The sequence below is a fragment of the Saccoglossus kowalevskii genome, chromosome 12, assembly GCF_978046115.1.
Source record: "Saccoglossus kowalevskii chromosome 12, keSacKowa6.1, whole genome shotgun sequence".
Lineage (NCBI taxonomy): Eukaryota > Metazoa > Hemichordata > Enteropneusta > Harrimaniidae > Saccoglossus > Saccoglossus kowalevskii.
Window position 1 is genome coordinate 25322694 of NC_140652.1, and position 27854 is coordinate 25350547.

The following is a 27854-nucleotide window of genomic DNA, read 5'->3' on the forward strand; positions in this document are numbered from 1 at the left end:
AGGATGCACGAACAACGATAAAAAAACTTTAAGAAAATGGAAACAAACTACGTGCGAAATCCATTCACCAAAGACACACGAGTGCGAATGTAGGCAACCCCCGGGAGGGGAGTACTTGCAAAAATACTGACAGGGGTGTGTTGTTTGAAACGCCTACCCCTTATCAGACAAAAATAAACTCAAATTGCCTACCCCTTTTCAGACAAACTGGATATTTGACACCCCTTTCCAGACGGTACGCATAAATGGTAAAAAGCGAATCAGAGGATCGATATCAGTTTCAGGTTTATTTATTCCGGGAAATGGGCGTGGGTGGTCAGCTATTTTTATTTATCTAGATGGACTCCCGGGAACATAATTTGACGACCGAATTGAAGTTACAGAAAGAAAAAATCAGCTCAATTTTCCTGATTGTTGGATCACTCAAGGTCTAGAGAGAGTCTTTGGAAAATGTAGTCCTCTTTTCAGACTGAAATAATGACAAAAAGATACAGACGGGGTAAAATAACATACCTCTTTTTAGACAGAAGTGGTGAAGTTGGGACCCCTTTTGGCGGCACATATACATATAGCACTCCCCGGGAGGCAACCTTACCAAACGGGGAAAAAAAACCAGTCTGCTTCTGATGAAATGGAAGCAGATTATACAAAAGAAATACTTCTTTCCAAGGAATGATAGTCGGGTAAGTCAAAATAGAACGATTTATAGCAGTAAAACGAATGTTTAGTAATGCAAACTTCGTCGCATCTAGTGATACAAATGAAAAGTTCCCGTCTCACAAAAATGTAAACAAAGCCAATTTCGCCGATCCACATCGTTTGTGTTTGTCATGCATACGAGATGCCAACAATTTTGACTATGTTGCCTAGTGTTCGATCCATCCATCAAACCGCAAGACCACGTAAAAGTTAGATAACATTGAACGAATAACTTTAATTGACCAAAGGGGGAAAAGGGATTAAATACAATCTGTTTACAAATCTAGGATTTTCTGTCCATTAATGAAACATTAAACTGCTAGCGCACAATGTATGAGAAAATTACAGAAAGAATGATTTCAGATTTTACTTAGCCTTTGAATAGACAATTACTGGAATGTACAATATGGTTGCCCTAAATTACATATTCATGTACAGTACACAAAATTCATATAATGTAACGTGTAGCTTTGAAAAATACATTACAAAGCTTCCAATAACGTAACGTAATTCCCAGTTATATAGTAGGTTATTACAAAACGATACAACACTGATCTTCCGGTAATGTAGAATGCAATTCCGAGTGAGACAGCACGTATCCTCTGGTAACTTAGAACGCAGTTCCAAGTGAGACAACACGTATCCTCCGGTAACGTGGCACGCGGTTCCAAGTGAGACAACGCGTATCTTCCGGTAATGTAACACTAACTGCTTGATAAACTCAAGATGGCACTATGAAAAATAACAGCACCATACTGTAAAAGGGGTAATTATTCACTGGGTTTTAATTTAGCTTATTTCGCTGACTGGAAAAATGCGCTAAATTAAAACACAGTGAATATGAAAAATTTAGCATAGAACACATTATCCAAATGACGAAACCGTGAATTTAAAACCCCACTGAATATGCCTGAAATGGTAAATCAGTGAAATTTAAACCCAGTTAAAATTAGTCATTTTACAGTAATAAAATCACAATAAATATAAAAACTTAATACTAAGGCATAAAACTTACAGATTTCACGTCATTCTTTGAAACAGTGGAGTATCAAAATTTTACAGAAATATATATTTAAACTCTACAACGAAATTCTACTTACAATGAGTTTGCATTCAGTTTTTTTTGTGACGAAGCCCAGGTGCACAGCAATTGAGTTGTACGTACACGACAAGACACCTCTGACGTGCTGGCCCTAAATACCCACAATAGCTAGTTAAAGCTACTGTCCTTTTTGTACAGTTCCTGCCAGAAAATCTGAACACATAGGCTCCAAAGCTGGCTCAGGCTTATACTAGAGATATAGCTACTTCCCTAGCGCCCCATACAAAAAGCAGAACTTGGCTCGTCACAAGACCCCAGCAAGTGGTTGCCTAAGAACAACCTTCCAGGACTGTGTTCTGGGTGAGACCATGGAGCTCCATGGTGAGACTAACTTGAATTTGCTTTCAGTGCTCACCACGAGGAAACAGAAACAAAGAAATTTGCATACTAACAGTACAGCTGGGCGACCTGTCCTCAACCTAAGCCCTAACTAACTCTTTGTTTAAAATAATAGCATCTGAAGTGGTATACACTGCAGGTAACTAATTACCGATACTAGATTATAATGTGACAGTGTTGTACTCGTAATAACAGTACGAGTATTGAGGCATAATACAACACAGGGAGTATCTTACGAAAATATGTGGAGGCAGCTTCTAATTATTCTCGTTTGTTTGTAAACAAACTTGTAGATGTTATTCGTGATGTTGCATTCAATGTGATTACGACTGAAAGATTTGAAGTAACACTGTGGGACCCTTCATGTTCAAGAAGAAATTGATTTCAATATGAAGAATGCAAAAGGGAAAAATAAATTTGTAATTTTCCACTTTTTGAATTTATTTCAATTTCAATTTATTCCCCTTGCAATAATGCAACATTTAGATTTTGATTTCTCATTGTAATTTTGCAAGTCAACTGTTTGATAAAATGCACAGGCTCATTTGTTTACATTCATATCAAAGCTTGATATAAATAATATGAATGTGAAAAAATGAGTCTGTGCATTTTCACAAACTGGTAGTTTACTTTGTACATGAAATTGGTAGACAGTAATCAATACACCAGTAAAATACATGTACAATGTAAAGCACCATGTTGAGTTCTCATGCTTTCACCACGATAAGATCATAAATTTAGTACATGTAAAGTTGACTCTATAATTGTGAAATTGGACAAAATTAATGCATTGAAGTTTGTGCTAAATGTTGACTAAAGCAGTCGTACTAGTACCTTCAGGGCTTGTTAACAACATGCACAACAGCATCTCAGCGCACTTAGCCAGTCTCTAACATCGTCATTCCAAATATCCATGGAAATAATCGTTGGAAATACGTATTAAATGTTTGTAGTTGAGTTTGTAGTGGTGGCAATAGTACGAGTTCGCATGTTATTAATAAATATTATTATTTTTACGTAATTTGTTATGGGACGCCATGACTGCGAGTGGTATATGCCCCCCCCCCCCCCAGTAATGGCGGCGGCGTATGAGGGCGTACTTTCGAGAAGCGCTCGTCGGATTACTCTATAGTGGATTCATTAGCGTCTGAGTTAGAGTAGTATGTGCTTTTCGTAGACAGGATAAACATTTAAAATGTATTCTATTAAGTAAAAGTAAAACATACTCAATATACTGTGTATACAATCTGGTTTACACATATCTTAGTAATTAGCCAAGTTCATACTCCCCTCTTGTGATCAGATTTCAGTTATTTTTTGTTTGTTGATGCTAGAGGGCGCCAAATAACGAGGCCGCCAATATAAAGTTAAGACATTTGAGCCGGATACACACATTGCACTAACATGTTACTCAGCATATATGCAATGCATTATGGGAGATGACGTCCTATTGTATATACTAGAAAACTACAGTCACACTGGAAAGTTATGAAATTAGGTGTAATTTTAAATCTTTCAAAACTATCAGGATTCATATGAATAATTATTTTTTTCTTTCGTTTTGATTATTTTCCATGACATTTCGGACTCTTGTTCCATGAAAAATTGTCCAGTGATTTGTTTTCATTGTTTGTGTGCCACTAATGACAATAACCCATAATTAAAACAGGAACAATGTTAGAAAATGTTGTTTAATTCGACCTGAACTGAAACTGAAGTCGATGCCGTGGAATATTAGTTCTCGTGTTTGTCACCTCAGATGTTGTTGCTCTCTGGAAGTTTAGAATTTTTTTTCCAATCATCGTCTATTCTGGTTACGAGGGACAGCATCAACAACATCAAGCAAAACAAAATTTGTGAAATTAATTCCAAAAATTAATAATTAACAACAAGCATACATTTCGATTGCCCCCCCCCACTCTCTCCTCCTCTAGGGAATTATTACATGAATACTAATCACAAAACAGTTGTGTCCAAAATTATCAATACGTTGATTGGATAGTTTAGTCACGTAATCTCTGTTACAACGAACTCAGCAGTCTACAAAAAACCAGAATACTGCCATTCAAACGACTCATACTCAAAAACACACAGTATTAGTATCCCATGTATTTATTAATGATAATATTCTGCTTATTAACGTTGTACATGTATTCATATAGCATAGGTACTCTAAAATATAATCAGTAAGCAAATTAGAACTATTTGTAAACAATACAATTGAGCCAGACGTGCAATATGTTCTCAAGACGGTGATTGGATATATGAGAAATGTACACATACAGATGATACAATGACGTCATTTCCGATAAGCGCGTGTAATGTGTTTAAGTGGATACAGCAAATAAAACCTCGACGAATATGATGACGTCACTTCATTGGTATCTGGACATTACATCAACATGCAAACGTAAATACGTTATTTCTATGAAAACGAGCTCAGTGACTGTAGTCACCTTTATGAAAATAATACATGTTAAAGCCGTAATGGTTAAAGGGCGGCAGTCGTCGTGCCGCGTCCTGTTCGATATGGGACTCATAGCGATGTATACAACGCGTGTAAAATACATTGTTTATTTACATGAAATTCGAACACGCGCTGCACGACGACCACCGCGCTTTAAAACTAGAAAATGTTGTCTCGTTTTCGACACGCACATCGATAATTTTTGAAATATGACATTGTCTACAGTTGTTGATCAGAGGATTTTAAATACGATCAGTATTTTAAAAACACTGGCTGTAATTGAACATTCTATAAAGGTCACTACGACTGTGAAAATAATTCATTAGAAGTTTGCTTCTTCTATGCCATCGAAAACAAAATGGCTACCGAATCTTTCAAACGAGAGAATGAAAAAACACGAACTATAAATAAGTCTACTCTGGCGCGCGCCCTCTAGATGCAAAGAATATATGTACGTATTTCTATATATTATCCACTAGCAAATCAATTACATTTTGTATGAAGCGTATTTACAAGCAAGACATTGTTAGAAAAATATAAACAATATTATTAGCAACAAATTAGATTTATTATTAATATTTAAAATACAAAATCCTTTCAGCACGAGGTATAAAAAAATCACGAAATATTTGGTGTACAAATTTAAAAGATCTCAAATACACGGTGAGACCTGTTGACTATTCCGCCAATCACAGGTTAGTATTTGAGAACGTGACCAAAACATGCCAAAAAAGGTAATGCATATTCATGTATGTGATGAATGCGCGGAGTGAAGCAGGTTGAAAACAAATATGTTTGCATTTAACTATACCTAATGCTCCCCATTAAAAAATAACATTGAGTTTAAATATACAAAATTAGAACACTGCTCTTTGGTCAAATTACGACAACTACGTCATATTCTATTATTCTGACTAAAATAAATGTTCCCGCCATTTTCTATGATTTTGCTAATTTTCTAGAGCTTTATCTTTCAAGGATTCGAATATTAATTATTTACAGTTTCTGCAAAAATAAAAAAAATCCTGTACTTTTTTATTCAAAATGTATCTAAAAGGCGGGAGACGGCAGTGAACACTTTGATTAATGTCGTCTGCGATATTTTGGCGGTGGGGGTTTGTGTTATTTTGACGATGACTTCTACGTCTACGTCATAGCGGTAACGACTGCACTACAATGGCGACGATAGCGGTCATATATGTAGCGATGTCGTTTATGCTACCATGGTGAATTATGGTTCAATTTTATCAAAACCATCTTAGACAGTAAATAACACAATGTTGTCACATATGTAGTAGAATAATTAAATAAAATAGACAATGATTTAAACCAATTCATAATAAACAATCAAGAGTTCAAATTACCCCGTTATAACGTGATACTTTTGTTGACTTGAAACTTGACTTGAAACCAGCTGCAGTGTGCCTGCATAGATTGTACGTCAGCGCCCTCTGGAGCCGTAAGCCACTTTCCCGGAAGTGAAAAAACTGGGGTGCAAAAATACGTCTGCTCTGTCATAGCGTAAAATACAAACATGTCAGTTTTCTGATAGTCGATAGAAGCGAATTTTATTTTTGTGACGTCGATTGAAACACCCAGAAGCACAATATAACGCGTGCAATTTTATGTTACACCCCAAAACGGCATCGACTTCCGGGAAAGTGGTATATTGTTATATCGCTGAGGATTATGGGATTGAAACAACCTTAATTAAATAGAATTTTTGAAAACACATTTTACTTCCAGAATTAATAATTTTAACCGAATAAAAGTATGAACCACTAGCAAAAAATATATGTTACCAATTCGCGAAATAACCCCACCTGATACTAAAACAGATACATACTTTTAGCAACCTATTTAAACAAGTCAGATATATTGGAATTACATATGTATCTGTTGTATGTGTATCACTGGTTGTGTCCATGTCATAAACCAACTTCCCCCGCGTGTAGGAGCTCACTATTCCCAGTGTCTGTACAATACTAGTATCTCCCGTGACAATTATCGAGTTGACTAAATAATATTATATTAGACCGACTGATACAAGGTTAGTATTAATCAGTACACTGCATCAGCAGTGCAAAACAAGGAGCACCCACAGAGTGGTGCACATCGGGCGGTAATGGTTTGTTAAGTGTTTATCTTGTGACGTGTTAGGGCAAACCAACGAAGGCATTCATCTCCGATGTTATGTGCAGTTGTAAGTTTAAACGCTCGATTTATATTTTGAACCCCCCCCCCCGATTTGAATCGAATTCATTACATTTTGAACCTTACATTCGCATCACATCAAATTCGTTACATTCTAAACCTCCGATTCAGTCACTTCATTTGCAAGATCGCCGTTTGGATGCACATCTTGGTTGTTATAGTGACCAGACACATCTGGGGCATCCCGTTCATCAGGGGTGTACTTTCTATAGTCATTAGAGTGAATATCCCTTCGCGGATCAAGGGTTACCTTGTGTTTGGGGTAATCCTCAACGGGCTCGTAATAATGAGCACCGGTTCTGTCATCAGGAGGACCTCGGCCTGGATACCGTTGCCGCGCAGAGTCCGAAGGTGGTGTATAGATCGTAACTGGTGGTGGCGGCCTTGCGGGGGGAACTTCCGAGTCCAGCCCATAGTTTGCATACCCCGTGGCCTCGTGTGGGTTTTTTTCATATATGTTATCTTGCGCTCGAGCTGGAGTGGATTCTCTTATGGGGGGCGGGTAGCGTCCTTCAGTGTCGTCGTGTCCAGTATATGGAGGCTGACCCCCGGTTCCCATATCATGAAGGTCCGGGTAGGCTTCCGATTCGGTGTTTCTTTCTGGATCTTGGTAAGGGTGGTATTTTTTAGGTGTTAAAACTCGAAATCCAGCCTCTTCGAAACCGCCTTCATCTGGATGTGGTGTTTGGACCGATTGGTGGCCATATTTATCCCCGATGTCGAATGTATCAGGATCAAAGGACACAACTGGCGCGAACGACTTGTTGAACGAATTATGCAAATCCAGTGCGTTATTTACATACGAACCTGGTGGAAGTACTGTGGTGATGGAACCCGGTGCTGTGACGCCAGTGTGGAAAGTAGAAATCGATCCCATCGTCGAGGCCGGCGCAGAAACAATCTGACGCACGTCTTCCGACTTGGGCGCGCGGAATTGAACACAGCAACGATAAAGACCGAGAAACAGGAAACAGTTCAAGTACAAAAAAATGTCGTACAAAACTGGGACTACTAAAATGGGCAGCACTCGCTCTTTCGGAAAAGTGATGCTGATGATGGCGATGCTTAGGGCGACGTTCTGACACGCGGTTTCTATGGAAATGGTTCGGCATTGAGGATGAGTTAAGCAAGCCGTAAATCCGGCAAGGTAGCCGACGATGAGCGCGAACAGCGGATACAGCCACGCCATTATCCACGGACGCCAGTCATCCAAGTATAGGTTTGGGTCTGCGATCACAGCTAGTATCAATATGATGATGGAGAGGAGGATCGAGATTGGAAATAATATCTGAAAAAGCATGTAAATTATTATGTTAGAAATAACGTCACACACATATCAGCAATCTGTTATACAGCGCCACACGTCGCGCAGCGCCGTGTTTGATATGGGTCCCATGAGACTTATACATTGCGCGTATTGCGTCTTTTTGTGGTCAACACACTGGATTATAATTGTTCGTGAAATGTTTTTCCACTGCAGCACACAAGTGAAAACTCGTTCGATCATTTGTTGCGCAAGCGTGCTGTTTGTGTAGGTACGTGCAATTGAATTATAACCCAATGTGTCCATGCACTGCTAAACGGCATTAAATAATACGAGGTTATTACGTGGATACCTCAAAGTATGCACGGAGACAGTACAGCTGGAATATCGACCTACGCGCAGCGGAGGTCGATGCGACGGTGTACTGTCTGAGTGCATACTTTGAGGTATTCTCGTAATAACCTTATTATTATACATCTTTTCCTTCCAAGGATACATCATGGGAATGCCCAAATCCAAAAAGTTTAGAACAGAATCAGCGAACTTCTTTGTGTGGAGTCCGGTCAAACCTTGATGGCAGCCATGTTTGTTTTTATTATTAGAGGACGCTTACGCGCGTAATCTTTCCATGTTTGGAATTCGCATTTATTTATATGGTAGGATGAAAATACCCTGTAAAATACCGCAAAATTGTTACTGGCAGTGTTTCTGTAAAACAATATATTTCCTTGAGAAAGGACCTTAAGACGAAAGTGGCCGCCGAGATCTCATTGAGAGCGAGTGAGCCGCGAGACCTGTTGTTGCCCCTCGCATTGTACCAGCCTCTCCTGTTATTGCATCCACTGTTCCCCTAATTTATATATGTAACCATGGTATTTGGACGCGATGACGGAAGAGTCTGAGTCTCGGCGGCCATTTTTATTATCTGATTGTCATTATGACGGTAGATGTACTTAAATATAAATATGTTTACAAATCGGAAATGTATAAATTTATCTGTCTGAAATGCATGCATGCACGCACGCACACACGCACGTCGTTAAAATTAGTTAAAACAGTTAAAATTAGTAAGTAATAAGTATTTATTGCTTTCCTAGACCACCGGCCCATATACACACATATCAAAACAATGCTTAAAATTAGTATACAACTTACCTTGGCAACAATTTCCATTTTTTCTCCCACAAACCACCTCATGAGGGCGCCCAGAGCCGCTGGGACGAGCATGGCGACGATAACTGCAACTATGTAGCCATAATTTATGAACGAAGTTGGCCCACTCCACGTGCGTGTATATATAAATATGTTCAATGGCGTAAACACCGCGGCCAGAACGGAGAGGATGGCAGTCATGCAAACACTGAAAATATATAAATATGTAATAAACAGTAAGAATTTAAAATAAGCGTAAATATGAAGCACCACAGTCACCGCGCTGTTCCCGGGCCGTCGTTTTGTATCAGGGTCCTAAGCTACATATAAGTCGCATTCGTCCTATCTGCCCTGGGCCCTCGCTTGGATTATCTATATACGAGAATGTGAGGCACCAACTTTTGGTGAATTTCACGTTCCTGGATTTCCAGATTCCTCAAAAACCCAGGACCACACCCTTGAAATAAATTTACAAGAAACACCTTTTAATGTATATTCACTAATTCAAAATCAAGGTAAATTGGTCCCGTCATTAAAGCGGGAGGGTCGTCACCTGCGCGGGAATTGAGTCCCAAGCGATGATGACAACACACGCTGAAAACGCAAAGGCTCATGGGTAGACGCTTGTTTATAAACAATGACACGCTATGGCCATCTGACGCATGTGCAGGTGACGACTCCCCGCTTTAACATCTAACATACATTACATCAAACACAGACCCTTTAAAAGAACTATGTATCAACACAGCAGAAATACGACCCCTTTGATTCCTGAAAATGTCATAAAAGGACCCCTTGACCATTGAAAATGTCAAAAAGCAACTCCTTAGTCATTTTGAAACATGATTCAAAGTTTATGGACCCCTTGGGTGCCTTGCATACCCATTGACAAATTTTACTACTACCCGGGATTATTTGTCTCACCCACATCACTACCTCGTACCTTCACTTTTGTGGTGTATCGATAGCAATCAACAATGCTCTCTGTCGAAAAATGTGTTCTTTGTGAAGGGTGGAACTTTGCGGAAAATTAGTTGAGGGCAGGCTTTATGTAATGGGAGAGGAATTTATTGACTGTTATTGATAATGTTGCTATGGGTACACCGTGCCTGGCTTTGTTTCCATTGTACTCATAACAGTTACATATTAATCCAAGTAATTCCAATGTTGAATTGCATAATACAACGTATGAATAATTATGCTCACACTTTGTCAAATTCCAGGTAGAACAAAGGACAAAGTATCTTCCAAATTTGGTATTTTCTATGAACATATAGGGATCAAGCGTCAGTGCTGTTTACTCTATAATTGCCAAATTACATAATTTGTCTACACCTAGAATATTTTGTGACATTTGTCAAAAATAATGCACTACAATGGCTATTAATAGGAAGAATATCTCCGGATTAGGAAAGGATATCCATTCCTGAGAAAAGTGCTTACCGTCGCATGTGAACTCGTTTTTGAAATCTCAGCCCATCAATTTGGGGCGTCAAATGAATTATTTAAATATTAAAAGTTATATTATTTTATACAATTTTGCATACAACTCGTTTATGAATAATAATTATTAAAACAATAGTGTGTCACGGTGGTGTGCTTTTATATACAAGACATCAAAGTTTGTATTTGATTTAAACATGGCCCAGGTATACAATTTGCCACAACTTGTACTGAATACATGATATGTTACTAGACGTATATTAGTATTTGATAGTTGATATTTAAATAGGCAATAATTTTGGGTATTTTCGAGCATTTTTTAAATATTGTTTTTGATGTGAACAGTACTGCGTGATCTCGCGAGACGCGCGTCGAACGTCTGCTGCAAAAAATCGAACGATTTGATTTCGAACTAGAATTTTTTTATTTCGTAGCTCACATCGACCGGCCGATATTCGACAGAGGAATATTGCTTTCGAATACCCTCACTTAATCGAAATTGTCTATCATCAAATGTGTACAGCACATTATTAAGCACGGAAATGCCCCCAAAATACTTTCGCGTTTATCGAATCCCACGCGACGTTTGACGCCACTACGACGCTATGACCTTTGTTTGTCCTGCTTTTACGTTCGATTTCGAGCATAACGCGTGATTCTCGCAGTGAACGGAAAATGGTCTATTCGAAGCGAACGCGCACTAGCTTTGTCGTATTTCATCAAGAGAATATTGCAGCAATGTTTGTTACCAAACCAACATATTAAACGCATTAATCGATTTATTTTTAAACTTGAGGCTCAATAATACTCAAATTTATTGTTATTGTTATAATGTCTTGTGATTAGTTTACACACATTCTCGCCCGCCAGAGTATTTTTTCCGCCCCATCAGTTGCCGAAAGAGGGCGTGGTTTGCACTTACCTAAGTATTATATCTCCTCGCATCCACATAGTGAATAAAATCGACACAAACACACCAGGACACGATGCCAACACCACGCCCCCTATCGCTGTATTCTCTCTCAATTCAAATATATGGACACAGGCGAAACCCAGCAAGGCCATCAGCGCGAACTGTGACATGGCCCCAATCACTAGTCCAATCGGCTTCTTTAACCGTTCCCGCGCTGTTTTAAGCTGCATAGTACATCCTAGTGCGAACATAACGACTGCGAGCGTGATTCCAGACACCACCTGGATTCCAAGGACCAACGAATCGTCTTCTTCATTATAGTCGTATCCAGCTAGCATCGTTGACTCTGCCATGATTAATCCGGGACAGGTCTGAAATAAAAACAAAAATTGTGTAATACAGTCTTACTGTTAGGAGTATGGACAATATAACTGACGACGCCTCGATTGAAAGATTTGGAAATTGCATCTTGTTAGATCAGGTTATCACGAATATTTATAAATTAAACTGTCTCGTTAAAACATAAAAACTTATTAAGACAACGTATACAAATTCTAAAGATATGACAACTACGACACAAGGCAAGTATTCTTTCGTTTTTAACAGCACGCCCTCTGTGGGACGGTACTGCGATTCTCATGGCCATCTGAGGCATACTTGCCACCGTCAAAATTAACAATTGTATATAGCGTAGACTATTTCAAGAATATTCGCTGTACGAACAATACACGAATTTACCATTTCCCACAGTTGGGAAAACAAGCTTCAGCCTACCAGCTACGAATATTTTTGTGTTCTGGATTGAGGGACTGTGCCTACATGTGTCTCCGCGTGACTGAGACTACGCTCGAGAATACTAAAGGGCGGCGGTCGTCGCGCAGCGCGTGCTCGAATTTAAACGTAAGCGAACAATGTATTTTACACGCGTTGTATACGACGCTATGGGTCCCATATCGAACAAGGAATTTTATCAATCCTAAATTATGCTAACCCAAACCTAAACTTTAGGTAAAATTTCCCGTGTTACTTCACGGTTAACTGTATTCACACACGCACTCCTGTCATAAGCGCTTATCTATCAGCTGATAGCCTTGTCTAATTCTGCACGCACGCCACGTACACTGCCTAGAGGGCAGTGATCCAGTTCCCGGCAACACGATACAGGGTAATTGCTTCATAACCTAAACTACGATAACAAAATAGTGAATTGCAGTAAAAACCATGGTTGATTACAAATCACCATAATGGTACTAGACAGATACGATGAGGTGTGTAGCCCGTATTTTTTATATTATTAGTAAGCTGTGACGACTTTCCCGGAAGTCGAAGAAGGCGTTTCACATGCGCGCGCATGCCGTTTTGGGGTGTAACTTGCACGCGTAATATTGTGCTTCTGTCTGTACCAATTGACGTCACAAAAATAAAATTCTATTCTATCGATTATAAGAAAACTGACATGTTTGTTTTTCCATCCATGACAAAGCAGGAGTATTTTTGCACCCCAGTCTCGCTACTTCCGGGAAAGTCGTTTATGCGTGAGAGGAGGGCCTTTCAACGGCGTCGATAATGGTTTTGTCGTCCGCAAGTTTTAAGAAATTCGCCATAATTAAAATTAAAAAAAAACGACTTCACATCCAATCAGTGTTATATAATTAAACGGCCTTGTTTTCACACATCGATGTTATTTTCACGTCATCTAAGCGCTTCGTCACTAGAAGGCGCAATTTATTGAAAGGGTGACGGACTTGTTGATCTATTATTCTGCAGCAAAACTTTATCGTTTAATAGAGACACTGTCCCATAGATGACCTTTTATAGGTTACAGTGATGGGGCAGGTCACCGGAAACGTTGTATTTGCGGGGGTTTAACGGCGACGAGTCGTTAATGAGGCAGAGAGAATGTAATTGTTTATCTTTGGAACCATCAAGAATGTGAGAAAAAGACGATGGAGATTTATCTGTCTGTAACCAATAGCAACAACAAGGGCAATGCACTCATAGCAAGACCATTACATGTATACCGCCGAGGAGTATCTTGGGTAGATACTGTGACGTCATTAGAAAATACAACAACAATCAATACAGCCAGAAAACCTTTTACTAGACTAGTATAGTATTTGAACTTTTTGGTGATAATAATGTGCAATCCCCACAAGCATATTGGTGTTTTGGGTTCCTGCTACCTTGAAAATAAGCAATTGTAAATAAAATAAAATAAAATAAAATAAAATAAAATAAAATAAAATAAAATAAAATAAAATAAAATAAAATAAAATAAAATTAAATAAAATTAAATTAAATTAAATTAAATTAAATAAAATAAAATAAAATAAAATAAAATAAAATAAAATTAAATTAAATATAATGAAATGAAAAACATTTCAGTTGTTACTTCACCCATTGCTGCAAACCGCACCCCACACCACCCCACCGACCACATGACTTCATTCAAAGTGAAACAACGTAACTGTGTCTGTCTGACTCGACGGTATTTGACATTGTTCAACTTGTTCAACCTCATAATTCAAATCGATTTTTTGTATGAACGGTAAGTTATCAGCAAAAAACTTAATCATTTTGTTTAAATTTCCATTTGTTTTAAAACCATCTCAGTTTCTTACATCCCAGATACAGGCGTCTCTCTCGATATGTCTATGCGAGAGTCATTACGAGATGCATTCTGGAACGGCGATAACTACATGTTTGCTCAGGTGATATATAATAACGCGCGTTGCGTCATAAGCAAAAAGCAACGCCCTCTACACCTGATAGGTGTATTAAAAAATAACATGTACTTTACAAAAAAACATGCATGACAGGTCCGATTTATTTGTTACTACAAAATTTAGACTCGATTTGCAGCGCGGTCCTTTTAAGCCGTGTTCGTGTGACTTTTTTCGTAATTGCCGAAAGCGATATGATTAATATCAAACCATGACCTAAACGAGTGTATGCATTTTATTCATAATTCGTGCAATACATCTTGTTTACACCAGAAGGGTTGCTGGCAATCCGTTGCAAAATACGAACCAGAATTGCTGTTGAGGGCAGCATAAAACACTGAGCGGTAAACATAAATCGGTCTTAACGGTTTCTATGGAAACAACACTAGTTATAATTTTGCAGCAATAATAAATAAATAATATCTTGATTTTGAATTTTTTTTAACATTTTTTATTTTACACGCGTCGTGTGTGTTGCGTGGAACCCATATCAAACACCACGCGTTGCAACGAATTGAGTTTTTGAAATATACAATGTAGACTTACATTTATTCATATTGCCAATAGTAACTCGATACGATATGCTGCGGTAACCATGGGAACACACACTAGCCAATCAATACTAATTCACTTTACAAACAAAGTGTACACGATTGATACAACAGTGTTTGAATATGTGATGTTACATTTGAAACTTAACAGCACGAAGGGAGAGTGCTTAATGGGAGGTGGTCGTCGTGCCGCGTCCTGTTCGATATGGGACTCATAGCGACGTATACAACGCGTATAAAATATATTTTTGTTTACTTGAAATTCGAGCACGCGCTGCGCGACGACCAAACTAGATTTTTGGTGTTTTCTCCTATTCTTTCAATATATGCAAGCTAGAAATTATTCTGTATTGTTAAATTCTTAATACTTTAACATGCCATCCTAAAATCACGAGTGACGATTACGTTCAAAGAGTGGTGGTTGTCGCGCCGCGTCTTGTTCGATATGGGACTCATAGCGACGTACACAACGCATGTAAAATACATTGTTTATTTACAAGAAATTCGAACACGCGCTGCGCGACGACCACCGCGCTTTAAGAAAATGCCGAATTTTAACCAATTTGTCACCTTAGATTGTACAAACATAAGAACCAATGTCCAATACCTTTCATGAATAGTCAAAGGGCAATGCATTAGAAACAAAACCATCTAAAAAGCACAGTGAACTATAAATTCCAAAGTAATAATATATTGACAGAAAGGGGAAGGAAGTATTATCCTTCGTATATATTCATCTTGTTGGGTTATTTGTGCATTTAGAAGTTGGTTGTGAGAAGAATGTGTTTTTGGAAAAACGCGTGCCGAAAACGAGTGACAGCATGATACAGATAACAGGCAGAGACCTTAGCATTTTCCCAGCATGCCTTGCAGATTGTATATTTTACTGTACATGTGTTTGTGGTGAAACAATCGTTTCTACACATTTTTACTACTATGCGCTCATGAAAATATCCCCTAGCTAGTATATACTGTGATGTTTATGTTTGTTGTACAAGTACGATATTTCAGTAGTTGTTTCCTAATTGCTGGTTCGGAGGAGACAGAGAAAAATAAATCACATCCATATTTTTGTTACAATATTGGGAATCCCTTTTGATGATTTTAAAGCGTAGTTTAGTCATCGATACACTGCCAATGTTAAAGCCCGGGGGTCCGACTTAAAGAATGATCTGGTACGCATGTCTGTGAAAGAAAACGCGTTAAAAGGGTGTTTTTTTAAAGAAAAGCACGTTAACGCGCGTTACGCGTTTAGGGTTACCATTTCAGTCAAAATAGACAAAAACGGTGTCTTTTCCGGTACTGCCAACGTGATAAGGGTGGTTATTTTTTTAAATGAGATTATCGTTTTTATTGCTTTAAGGAATTCAATGATCGCAAAAACGAAGAAAACGTCCCCCCCCCCTGGTTAACGACCCTCGATCACGGGTGATCACGGCATATGACCAACCCGTGCTTACACTGAAGGGTTAGAAAGCTCAAATATCGCGAGATCAGGCGCGAGTTCGAGGTAAATAGATTTTAAAACACTCAACGCATTTATGGTATGTATTTTAGCTTTCTAACAGTGAAAATGGTACGAAATTTTGACCTTTTAAAACGTGTTTAGGGTCATTTTGAAAACCCCTTTCACAGACATGGATTCCATGTATTTCCACAAGTCGGACCCCCGGGCGGGAAAGGTCTAAGTAGATTTACTTCATTTACCGGTCCCATACCCAAGGAGTAACGTACTGTTATATAGCACATGTCCTTCACAAAGGCAATCCCCAGGGAAAGGTACCGTGACAGTCGAGTATATTGTAATCGACCGACATCAGAACATGTGACCCATTCCGGTCGAATCGTGGAAGAGATAGCAACTAGTATGACTCCACATGCAAGAACACAATTTTGAGTAATGCGAGATGACTTCAAACCATTCAGGGCGGATTCAGAGGGTACACTACCTTCTACTAAAACTCACACGTATAATATTGCAGTGCGGCAATATTTGTGCGCCCTAACCCAAAATCCTGCACCCGTCTCTCATGCTGATAAATTAATACAGCTCTTGGCTCAGATACTATCGAAGTTACATGCATTGTAACGTATATACGAAAGCTACTCTAAAAACACTGATCCACATACCCCGTGAAAGTGTGTTCACTGTTTGTCTTCCACGTGACTGAAATGTCAAACGTTTGGAACATTACAGGGCTGTTTTGCTAAGTATGTGGGTTACGAAACCCTTTTCACCCACCAACATCCCTGATATCCCTACACCCCTACGCATAATAGTCGCTTCCAAAAACCAGATCGTCATCGAGTCTCATGTACCATTTGTCACGTGCCAGTAGACAGTGTCGAATTGCACGAAATGTACAAAAAGCCTGGTAGTCGAGGAAATGAATACACATATGCCAGTGTAATCCAATAACACAATTGCACATACATCAGAAAACGTTTATTGTTATTTTCAAAATAATTACTGATTTTATTGCGATATGACAAAATGGAAAAGTATCCGAGTCGTTCTGTTGTTGTATACCATACACACAGGGCATTGCTTGTATTTTAATATTAAATGGATATCTTCTGCTTTTTTTTATTTTCCCCATGTAATCTGAGTTAAAAACAAAACAAAACCTAAGGGTATTCAATGAATGACCACATAGATGCAATTATTTGTTGTTTTTCGGTCTAGGCGCACTATACATACACAATATCACTTACAATGTTACCGCCGGTGTATAATTTTCGAACAACAAATGCGAGTTTTGCTCAGTAGAGCATGGTTTTAATATTTAAAAAATAGGGGGGAAAAACATGCAACGATTTATTTTTTATTGCCGTGTTTTCTGAAAAATCTGAAAAGTGCGATTTATTATTTGCGATCAACGTGTTTATGTTAGACTTCTACTGCCGATATCAATCTGCCGCCTGTGTTATTTCCAATTTATTTCACTCACGTCTGACCTCACTCCAAGTAGGATACACTTGAAATATACAAGACAGTATTGCCCGCATTTCTGAGATAGTTCTTTAAATTCAAGTATTCAATCAATTTTCCTGCACTATCATGGAAGATACTTCCGACAATCAAATTTACCCAGTTTTGCGTAAAATGCTTTCTGTTGGCTGATAATCTATGGAAATTGGCAAAGAGATCTAGTATTATATATTGCCACGAATGACTCTCGTCGTATTCTATAAATAGACACAGTTTCCACTCTGACGATCTGATGAATATTTATGAGTCTGAACGTTCACGTTGTATGCATGTATACACACAATAAGTGTAACGTGGTAGGATAACTAATAATTGAATTGCGTGTAATTATCGCAATGTAAATAATACTGAAAATGTGCATTCAAACTTTGCAAATATGTGAAACACCACTTCCAGAACAAGCTGGAACAAAATGCGTAAAGATAATGTTGTTTTGCTAAAAATTTCTTTTGATTTTAATTAGAAAAATATTATATAAAAAAAATGTATTGCTAAATAAATACTATGTTTGGGTGGTAATGCACATGCTAAACGCAAATGCGCATGCGTATCGGATTTATCTATACGCTCAGGTAATTCGAAGCGCATGCGCACTTTGGGTGGCATTCGTTATTAACACGGCAACTTCTATGTTTGACGCCCAAATCAAAGTTTTCACTTCACGATAAATCATATCCCATTACCAAATTTTGGTTCAACATATTGACTTAAATGTTTCTATAGTTTTGCTTTGTAATGAAGAATTTCCAATATGCTATATATTAAAAACATTTTCAAAATGTGGATTTTATTTTTTGAAAGGTTACAAACCTTTACTTTGGCGCTCAGAAGAGGTCACGTTGCGATGATGCGGTTATGATTTGTTCACTATGTAAAGCCGTGAAAACATAAGTCTCATGCACCTCGTGATCTAAACTTAGCTGGCGTGTCACGTGAATGTTTACGTCACTTCCGTTGTCAATGAGTTTGTTTTAGATCTTGTAATCAAGATGTAAATATCAGGTTGCATATATTCAATGAAAACTGGTGTGAAATATATTGGATTAATAATTGTGTTCGCCTCTGGTCACGTCATGCATCTGACTGTGATCTGAGTTTTAATTTTAATCTGCATGTAATCGAAAAAATAGCAAACATATTGAGCATATGCATAGAGTTGTTCCGAATCAACGAGTATGGGCGGGTATTTCAGAAAAATATAGTTACAACACGAGTGTTGTTAAAGCGGGAGAGTCGTCACCTACGCATGCGTCAGGTGGCCATAGCGTGTCATTGTTTACAAACAAGCGTCTACCCATGAGCCTTTGCGTTCTTAGCGTGTGTTGTTATCATCGCTTGGGACTCAATTCCCGCGCATGCGCTTGTGACCTTTCCGCTTTAAATGTAGAAAGACAACAACACTATGATTTTGTTGTCTGTCTTATAAATGGGTAATTTACACAAAAAAACATAACAATTAATTAACTTTTGTAATTATTGTGAAATGTCTACGCCCAAACCAATGTCACCTGACTTACGAAATGCGTAACATTTGAGGACATGCACGTGTGCTTTTAACAGTAGCTGACCTATTTATAGACCATGAACAGTTCGCGTAGTCACCCATCTAATACTAGGACAGAGCGCGCTCAAACTTAAAGCGGGGGTCGTCACCTGCGCATGCGCGGGATTTGAGTCCCGAGCGCTGATAACAACACACGCTAAAACGCAAAGGCTCACGGGTAGACGCTAGTTTGTAAACAATGACACGCTGTGGCCATCTGACGCATGCGCAGGTGACGACTATCCCGCATTAAGGAAAAATCTCAGAAATTATTCATTTTGTAATTACATTGTACTCCCCGGAAATATTGGGGTATGACTTTAAAAAGTTGGGGGTCACCAGCCTAATTCTCGAGAAAATTATGGTTACATTTAGTGGATCATGATGGAGGACATTTTGGCAGTATTACGCTTTGACCTCAGATTCCTATGGTAGAGATACTATGCCATATCTCAAATTACAGGCTGGTGACATCGGCTGAAAAAAATCATATATTGTGATTGATGGGGTACTTTTTGTTGTCCTGAATTATTTCAAAAATTTAGATTTTAAAAAGTGTCAAAAAGCAATTTTCCTTTAACATTGTGTTTTTGGAATTGTTCTAAAAATAGCAATTTTTGAAAAATATTATGAAACATTTCTCAAAATACGTCACTGTAACACACGAAAGAATGTTATTTCATAAAACCAATTAACATTATCATGCAATTTATGACAATTTTTCTCAAAAATTATGAGTAGGCTTCTACTTTAAAGCGGGATAGTCGTCACTTGCGAATGCGGCCATACCGTGTCATTGTTTACAAATTAACTTCCACCCATGAGTCTTTGCGTTTTTAGCGTATGTTGTTATCGTCTTCGACAAATAGGAACTATAACTCATACAGTTACGTATATGCACCAGCGCCTCGTACCAAGACACGATTTTGAATCGGAACATTCAACTATCTCGCTTATATAATTAACATACTATGATAGTTCTGGTGATATGTTCTAATTTCTGCGACCTTTTTTGAGTTCTCGTGATATTATATGAGTTTTCATGGCAATCCTTAATTGATTCCGTTCTGGGATTACAGTTCCGGTTTGCAGTGCACGAGTTCCCTAACAGGCTACATGCAGTCTTATTGACTCCATGCAAGCACTCCGTGACGTGAGCGCTAAACAGTAAGAGTTCTGCCATCTGACTTAGTTGGATTTCCGGCAGGAATTTCCGAAATACTACAACTCAATCTAAGTAATGATACAAATGTACCACGTGACCATTGGCGTCTGAGTGGTTCTCAGACATTATTTAACTTGGTATTTCAGCTCGGTAACTGTTTGTTCTGTCACTGTATGCTTTCTTTCCTCCAGTGTCTGAATTTCGGGTTTATGAACAATCTACCAAACTTCCCCAGCCGAGCGATATATATGCACTGGAATACCAATGATCGCGTCCACGTAGTATGGTACCGATCGGTGATATTTAGTGCGTTTGTTTATGTGGCGTTTAATATCCTGCGGCCCATATGCAAGTACAAGAATAGCTCTTGCGATTAAAATAAATAGTCATACAGACACAACACCTCTCACGAAAATAAACTACTAGACATACTAAAATAACATGTTCTATGTTTCAGTGCCTTAATCACTAAATTTACCAGACACTTCTGATCAACTGATCGGCATCAAGGTACAAACACATTTCGGATCTTTGGATTATATTAATAGACGAAAAATCAACAAATAATTCGCAAACCGAGCAAATGAACCACAAAACCGCGGAAATGTGTACGAAATGAACCTCAGAGCAGACATGGGTTTCCATCCGAGGGTTCTATATACTGGGTCTATGTTAAAATGATTAATTACTGTGCATCGCCTGTGACTGCACGTAGCACTAGAAACATCTGCCGTGGGATACACACAACCAGTAGTCAATTTAGCTGCGTCAATTCTAAGATACGCAGACAGGAGCTGCGTGATAATATGTATTGATGCTGTCGTTATTGCTGTTTTACTTGTTTTTATTATCTGTAAATAAGACGCCATATTTGACAATTTAGGAACTCTTCGTTTATTAGCACCCTCCCCCATCGGCAGCCGATCATCACCAACAACACATTTGTGATTCGAGACGTATTTGCTTGTATGCGAGTTACAGCCCCGTACCCATTAAGACCACCTAGGGCAGTAGTTATACTAATTGGTTCCATACACACAGTGTAAGACGCTGTGAACAATGCAATCTGCGTAAAAACAACACACATCGCTTACTGCTTCGTGGGTTAACGATGTCATCGCACGCGTCATATTCTGTCCGATTACGTCAGAAATTTGCAGGCTCGTGCGAAGTTTGTTTATGGTGGGCATCGTCGCATACAAACAAACTGCACCAAGCAACTACACCCTAGTGTCGCGGTGTTACAAATAAAATATTCACCCGCCACCAGCGGTGTGGTAGATATATGTTACAATTACGGTAATTATTACGTAAATAGCCACGAAAGAGGCTGATTACAATGGCGAATTATATGACGTACTAAGACCTACCATTGGCATGCAGACACATTATACAACAATATGATTTGCCGTATAATAGAGAATATGCTAGAAAGCATCTGAATATCGTAACTCTCTTATCAAATCTGAAACACCTGGTAGGTATGATGATTCACGGCTGGGGTCTCAGTTAATCTGTATAAGTACTCCTAATCTTATTGCGATATCGTGGCTGTGACGATTTGTGGTATGTCAGAGTACTCGTAATCCCGTTTAATTCGTGACAGGGGGATATACACTTCAATGAAGGGGATTACGGCTGCTGTATGTATGTATACGCAGATCAAATCGTCCTCAAGAGCTCAGGTTTATTGAGTTTAGTTTTCGTTTTTCGTTATAAGATTGGAACTGCGATACCGAGACCGAAGTAAGTGTTTCTCTCACAAATACGTGTGTGGTGAGCCTGTCGGCGTACCATTACTAGTGAAAGTTAAACCATGCGAACGAGGTTAAACATACTACTATGTACTATTGGGTCAGTTAGTGAACACGTAACAAGTTTATAATAGACGCGTTCACTCACCCGCACAAACACTGGACTAGAAAATATTCCTAATCAGTGACCTTTTACCTTTGTCAGACGTCACCTTTGTTCGCCCTGTAAAGGAATTCACAGTTGAAGCGAAAAGCATTTACATGTACTAGTATACAAGGCAGAATTTGAAACGTCAAAAAAAAGACCAGCAGCTCTCTGATTGGTTGGGTCACAGTTCATCAACCCCTTAGACTGTTCCTGATTGGTTACGCAACCACAGTGTTGAGGGACTGTGGTTGGGTAGCCAATCAGGCACAATCTAGATATCCCAGCACTGACTCGGGATTCATTCCATTCACTTCACACTGACTTGGTGGAACAAATCGTCACGGAGTCTAGTCCTGGACTTTGTTTATTAATTGAAGCGTGGTGGTCGTCGCGCAGCGTCTGTTCAAATTTCATGTTAATAAACAATGTATTTTACACGCGTTGTATACGTCGTTATGAGTCCCATATCGAACAGGACGCGGCACGACGACTGCCGATCTTTAACGTAAAAGCCTACTCATTGCTGAAAATACTCGTGTTTTTTTTTCAACCAATTGCAATAAATTGTACCCCCTCTATGCAAGAAAGGGCGAGAAAATTATATTTTAGTGAATGGTAGTCTTTACAGCATTTAACATTATGAGAAATTAACCATTGCTTGAATATTGTATTTTGTTCTGCGAAACTAGACCAAAATAGCATTTTTAGTGATTTTACCAATTTTCTCGATATACAGTACTGAAACACACAGCAGAATATTCCTACATACAATTCTAGTTCCATTTAATTAATAACCCAGGCAATTTATAGCTTCCTCAACATTTATGTCTAGCCTTTGTGAGTTTCGACAATTGGTTAGGCAGTTACGTTTGATTTGTGTGAAATGGTGAATTGATGAATAGTGTCAGTCCGGAACGTACTGCACCAGTTTGCGTAAGAAATATTTAGGTTACCTTACATGTCAAGGGATACTGATTGATTATTTCAAAAAGTTTAAAGCGGACATTATTCTTGCTGTGCGCATTTGAATTTCGTGTAGACAGACTAAGTATTTCACACACATTACACCCACGAATACGATCGCGACGCGGTGCTGTGACGTCAGTGGCGATTTAATATTGTAATTTCTCTATTATAATAGCTTCTCCGAATTCACACGTGTGGTTTCTGAATCTCTTGTGTGTTAATTTTAAAATAACATTTTTTTTATAATATTCCTTTGTAATTGATAGGGAGTGGAAGAAATTTGTTGGCATTTTTTTTTCGTACGCGCCTGGTGGCAATTCGTTCATATATAGTCGCAAGTTTGTTTTCACCGAAAAACACAATCACAATCTCCTTACATTTGTAATGCCTTTTTTTCAGATTTCATATGGGCAACCCTAGCAATGTAGTAAGGGGGTCCTAACACACTGATAATATGACATAGAAGTCCCGGATGTACTCTTATCATTGAAATTGGGACGTTAACCATTGACCCCGGCAAAAAACACAATCACATCCTCCCTGCATATTTAATGCAATTTTTTTTCAGATTTCATATGGGCAATCCTAGCCATGCGGTAAGGGGGTACTCTTATTATTGAAATTAGGACGTTAAACCGGCTAAAAAAATGTCCCTGGGTTATGCGCTGCCGATTATAATGTCACCGTCAACACCGTAGAATGGTCTATAAATAATATTATAATATGCTTTATATTATTCCACCCTACTTAGAATGCCAGTAGGTGAGATTGAAAGAATGGTAAATAGTTTGACCCCGGAAGTTTGATCTGTAATCTGATTCGTCGGTGTGTTTTACCGATCCCGCATATTGGTAGTGTGCCCCCCCCCCCACCACCACCACAACCGCGGCCCTCTATTTACCTCACATCGACACACTGCACCACCGACTCAGCAACGATAACAATAGCAGTCACCGCGTAAATATGAAATGATATTGACATCAAACAGGTGTTTATTTGCGCAATAAAAACCTCCCGTCGCGTCGGTAATACTTTTGTAATTGTGAATACATTATATGGTGATGATGACGTCATCATACGAGACCTAGATAAAAAGACAATACAGGATATGCCGCGTCAGTCAGTCGTAGTCGTGACGTCAGATGTCCTAAATGAGCTTCAGCTTAATAAATTAGCCTATTCCGCGCGCAAAAATAACGTCGTCAGGTACATAGACTGTCACAGTATATGTGATTGATTTTGGCACCCCTAACACTACAAGCACTTCCCTTGATGACCAATGAACCCTGCTAACCGCGAGCACTCATCTGGGATAACTTGATACGACACTTTGTATCGCTCCCTGTTCCATTTCGAAAAAAAGTAATCCTCACGCAATGAGACATTTATTGCTCAAAATATTAAATTAAAAATAAAAGTTCTTACAATATCGTAGTATGTACATTATTTTCCTGTAATGTTTATGTTTGGTAATACCTAACTTAATAAAAACTTTTTGTTGTATTCAAACAAGTATCAAATTTAATTTGGTTGCTGACGTATTTCCAGGCTGCTACATGTGGTTGGCGTGTCACACTTATAGCGTCGCTCTTTACTGTATGTTTTGCAGTTTTCGCAATGAGCGTGTTCCATCTTCTATCTCGTTGCGTGTCTGGCACAATCTCTTCATATTTCTATTTTGGATTTCTTATGTCTGTTGAGTTCTATTTATAGACCGTGTTAGCATAACTCAATTCTTGATTTACGTATTACGTTACATATTTATTTGTTCATGAATCTGGTCTGTTATTGTCATCATTCCATCCAAAGTGAAGAATTTTAAACAAAAGTTCATGAGCTGTCCTTTGATAACGACGCGTGCGTTTGTTTTACATTAGTATATGACATTGCCATTCTGTTTTGACTGGTTAGCCATGAATCTGGATAGTCTATAATATGAGTATGGAACACAAATCCGAATTATTGTGTTAGGACTGTGTTTTTCTTTTGTTTTCTTTTTACTGGCGATGGCCATTCCTTGTGGGACATAACGCGTGACGATCCGTTTGAGCACAGCACAGAATAAGCACAAAGCTTGTGACGCGTGGCGTGGTACTAGTAGTTGACAACATGGCAACAGTATTAATGAGGAAATGTCCTGATCTTTACAATAAGTGAAATTTTATGAACACTTCCAGAACTTTAATGACACTTCGCTCATCATTGTAAAGATATCTAATTTAATTCTAAGTGCTGACTGAGATTGACAAATTTGTCAACGTGCAAGTTACGTGAACTTTGTCTCACTGACCGGCCACGCCCATTTAGGCCACGCCCACACAAATTCCAACCTATTGTTACAGAGCCAATACTTTCAGGCATTTTCACTTTGTGTTACGGTGTAAAGTTAATTTTGTATTCAATTTAAATTAGTTTTATTTAATCTTTCTGGCTAACCCTGCAAATGATAGAAATTTACACCGAAACGAATGGTACAAGTCGTTCCAGGGAGCAATTAATCATGAACCGGACTGAGTTGCATCACGGGCAATAGATTGTGTACATGTATAATAATTGCACACTAATCATGAAATTGAGAACTCGGACACCACAGCGCCACTTGATGAAGAATGTCATGTTTAGATACCCGGTCAAATCTCAGACTAGTCTGAGGTCAAATTGATGGATGCTAACACGTTGGAAGTCGCGTATTCTCAGAGGAACACCACATCTATGCGTAATATATCATTTGCCTGGTAATTGGCATGTGATGTACACGTTGTTTAGGTCTTGCAAATTGACTTCGCATCCTGTTTCACGCAAACTCATTTATTACCAAGCATTATCATAAATTCGGAAGCGAAAGTCTGATATTTTATGTGGCGCCACGCACTTCAAGAAGTTCACAGACAGAAACTGTATTGACTATACGTGATTGTCGATGGTTACGGTGGCAACGTGAGATCGTGTCGAATTGGTAACTTGAAAATGACGTCACCAATTGCATCATATGGCGACTGTCACGTTTCGTTTACAGTGACATGCGGGAGTTTTGATCTTTGTGCATGACAGATGGTAAAGTTATAATCCCCGGTTATCAAGCTGCCGGTGCATCCAGACATCAACAATAAACATGTTACCAGCGAATAAAATACCTAACAGAATTATTCCGTAATAAAAGAATGCTAGTTTCTCGGTATTTTGGACGATTTCAACTAAATCGGTTCTACGCGATGTTAACAAAATTCAAATCTCGATATTCGCAATATGAGGTCAATGTAAATATATTGCTCATAGTCAGAGAAAGTTGTTTGTCTAAAACGTTAGCTGTATTGGCTGAATGATGTCGTTATATGGTTAAGCGTGGAATAGAGAGAGGGTCAATATATATAACTGACACGAGAGACCGCCTAGCGATGCTAACAAGTACAGTCTGTTAATTAATTAAACACACACTATGGTGTGAGTACGCTCATTACTGTGTGAACCGCGTTCTTCATCTCCATGCAGTCGTTGCTCGTTTATAAAGTTCCAGATTCCACCTATATATATACACCATCCTCGTACAACTATTGTACGAGTGATGACCCTCAGACTAGGTACGGCTGAATAGAAGCCATTAAATAGAATACAGAGTGCACATTTGCATTTTATAAAAATAACAAAAAGGCCATTCACGACGGACTTGCTCACGGTTAGCCATTTTAACCATCATCGCCAGGCCTGGAGTTGGGGACAATTAAACGTGCCTAGCGATGACCTACGATATTTGTCAAAATATTAAAAATAGAAACAATTATTCATACTAGCTAGAAAAGGGAGTGGTACACCCCATTATTAATATATGCATCCCCGCCATCTGTGTCATAGTTTTAACACGGACCAGTCATAAACCAGGTTACACACATACGTATTGCGTTGCATCTATGTTAGTGTGTGTGTGTGTATGTGTATATTATAACTTTAAGAAATAGGTATGCACGCATTGTAGGGTGGGACGGTGCTGCTAACCGCACAGTGCGCCATTTCTGTGAATGAAAGGCGACTCAACGATAATACACACTCAATCTAGACGGTATATCGTCGACATTGCACATATATGTTGACCGTGGACTCTGATTTTGTCGGACTATTTAAAGCATAATAACATATCCTGATAAATGCAAGTGCTTTAACGTTCCCGAAGCTTACCTGTTTTCAAGACGGCGTCTGTACGTCCGTTGATGCGCTGTCTGCTTTTAAACCGCTGATATCAGTTGCGTTAACGCCAGTACCATCATACCCTCTACCACATGATCGACGAATCTCTACGCAATATATGATATTTAAAGTTCCCGATCGTGGAATGTTATCTGGATTCTCCTCGACTGACGATAAATTCAGCGATGCGAAAACAGTCCAAGGTAACATACAGTGTGTCTAAGCTTTCTCTTGCTATTC

The 27854-nt window shown here is 38.7% G+C and overlaps 1 protein-coding gene across 1 annotated transcript; it reads right to left on the reverse strand.

Moving 5' to 3' along the window:
• Positions 1-4236: 4236 nt before the first annotated feature.
• LOC100373281 (ileal sodium/bile acid cotransporter-like) lies at positions 4237-27854 on the reverse strand. Its single transcript, XM_002738798.4, has 4 exons — positions 27606-27854; positions 11603-11964; positions 9241-9445; positions 4237-8109 (listed from the first exon to the last, which is right to left on the reverse strand). The coding sequence occupies exons 2-4, from the start codon at positions 11944-11946 to the stop codon at positions 6916-6918; spliced, it is 1743 nt and encodes a 580-aa protein (XP_002738844.1). The 5' UTR covers positions 11947-11964; positions 27606-27854; the 3' UTR covers positions 4237-6915.

What these genes read in the sequence shown, in the direction of transcription:
- LOC100373281 (XM_002738798.4), bottom strand. Translation starts at nt 11,946, where the DNA reads ATGGCAGAGTCAACGATGCTAGCTGGATACGACTATAATGAAGAAGAC. An exon ending in CGAGGAGATATAATACTTAG is followed by an intron (nt 9,446 to 11,602) that starts GTAAGTGCAAAC and finishes ATATATTTTCAG; the next exon opens with TGTTTGCATGACTGCCATCC. An exon ending in AAATGGAAATTGTTGCCAAG is followed by an intron (nt 8,110 to 9,240) that starts GTAAGTTGTATA and finishes ATGCTTTTTCAG; the next exon opens with ATATTATTTCCAATCTCGAT.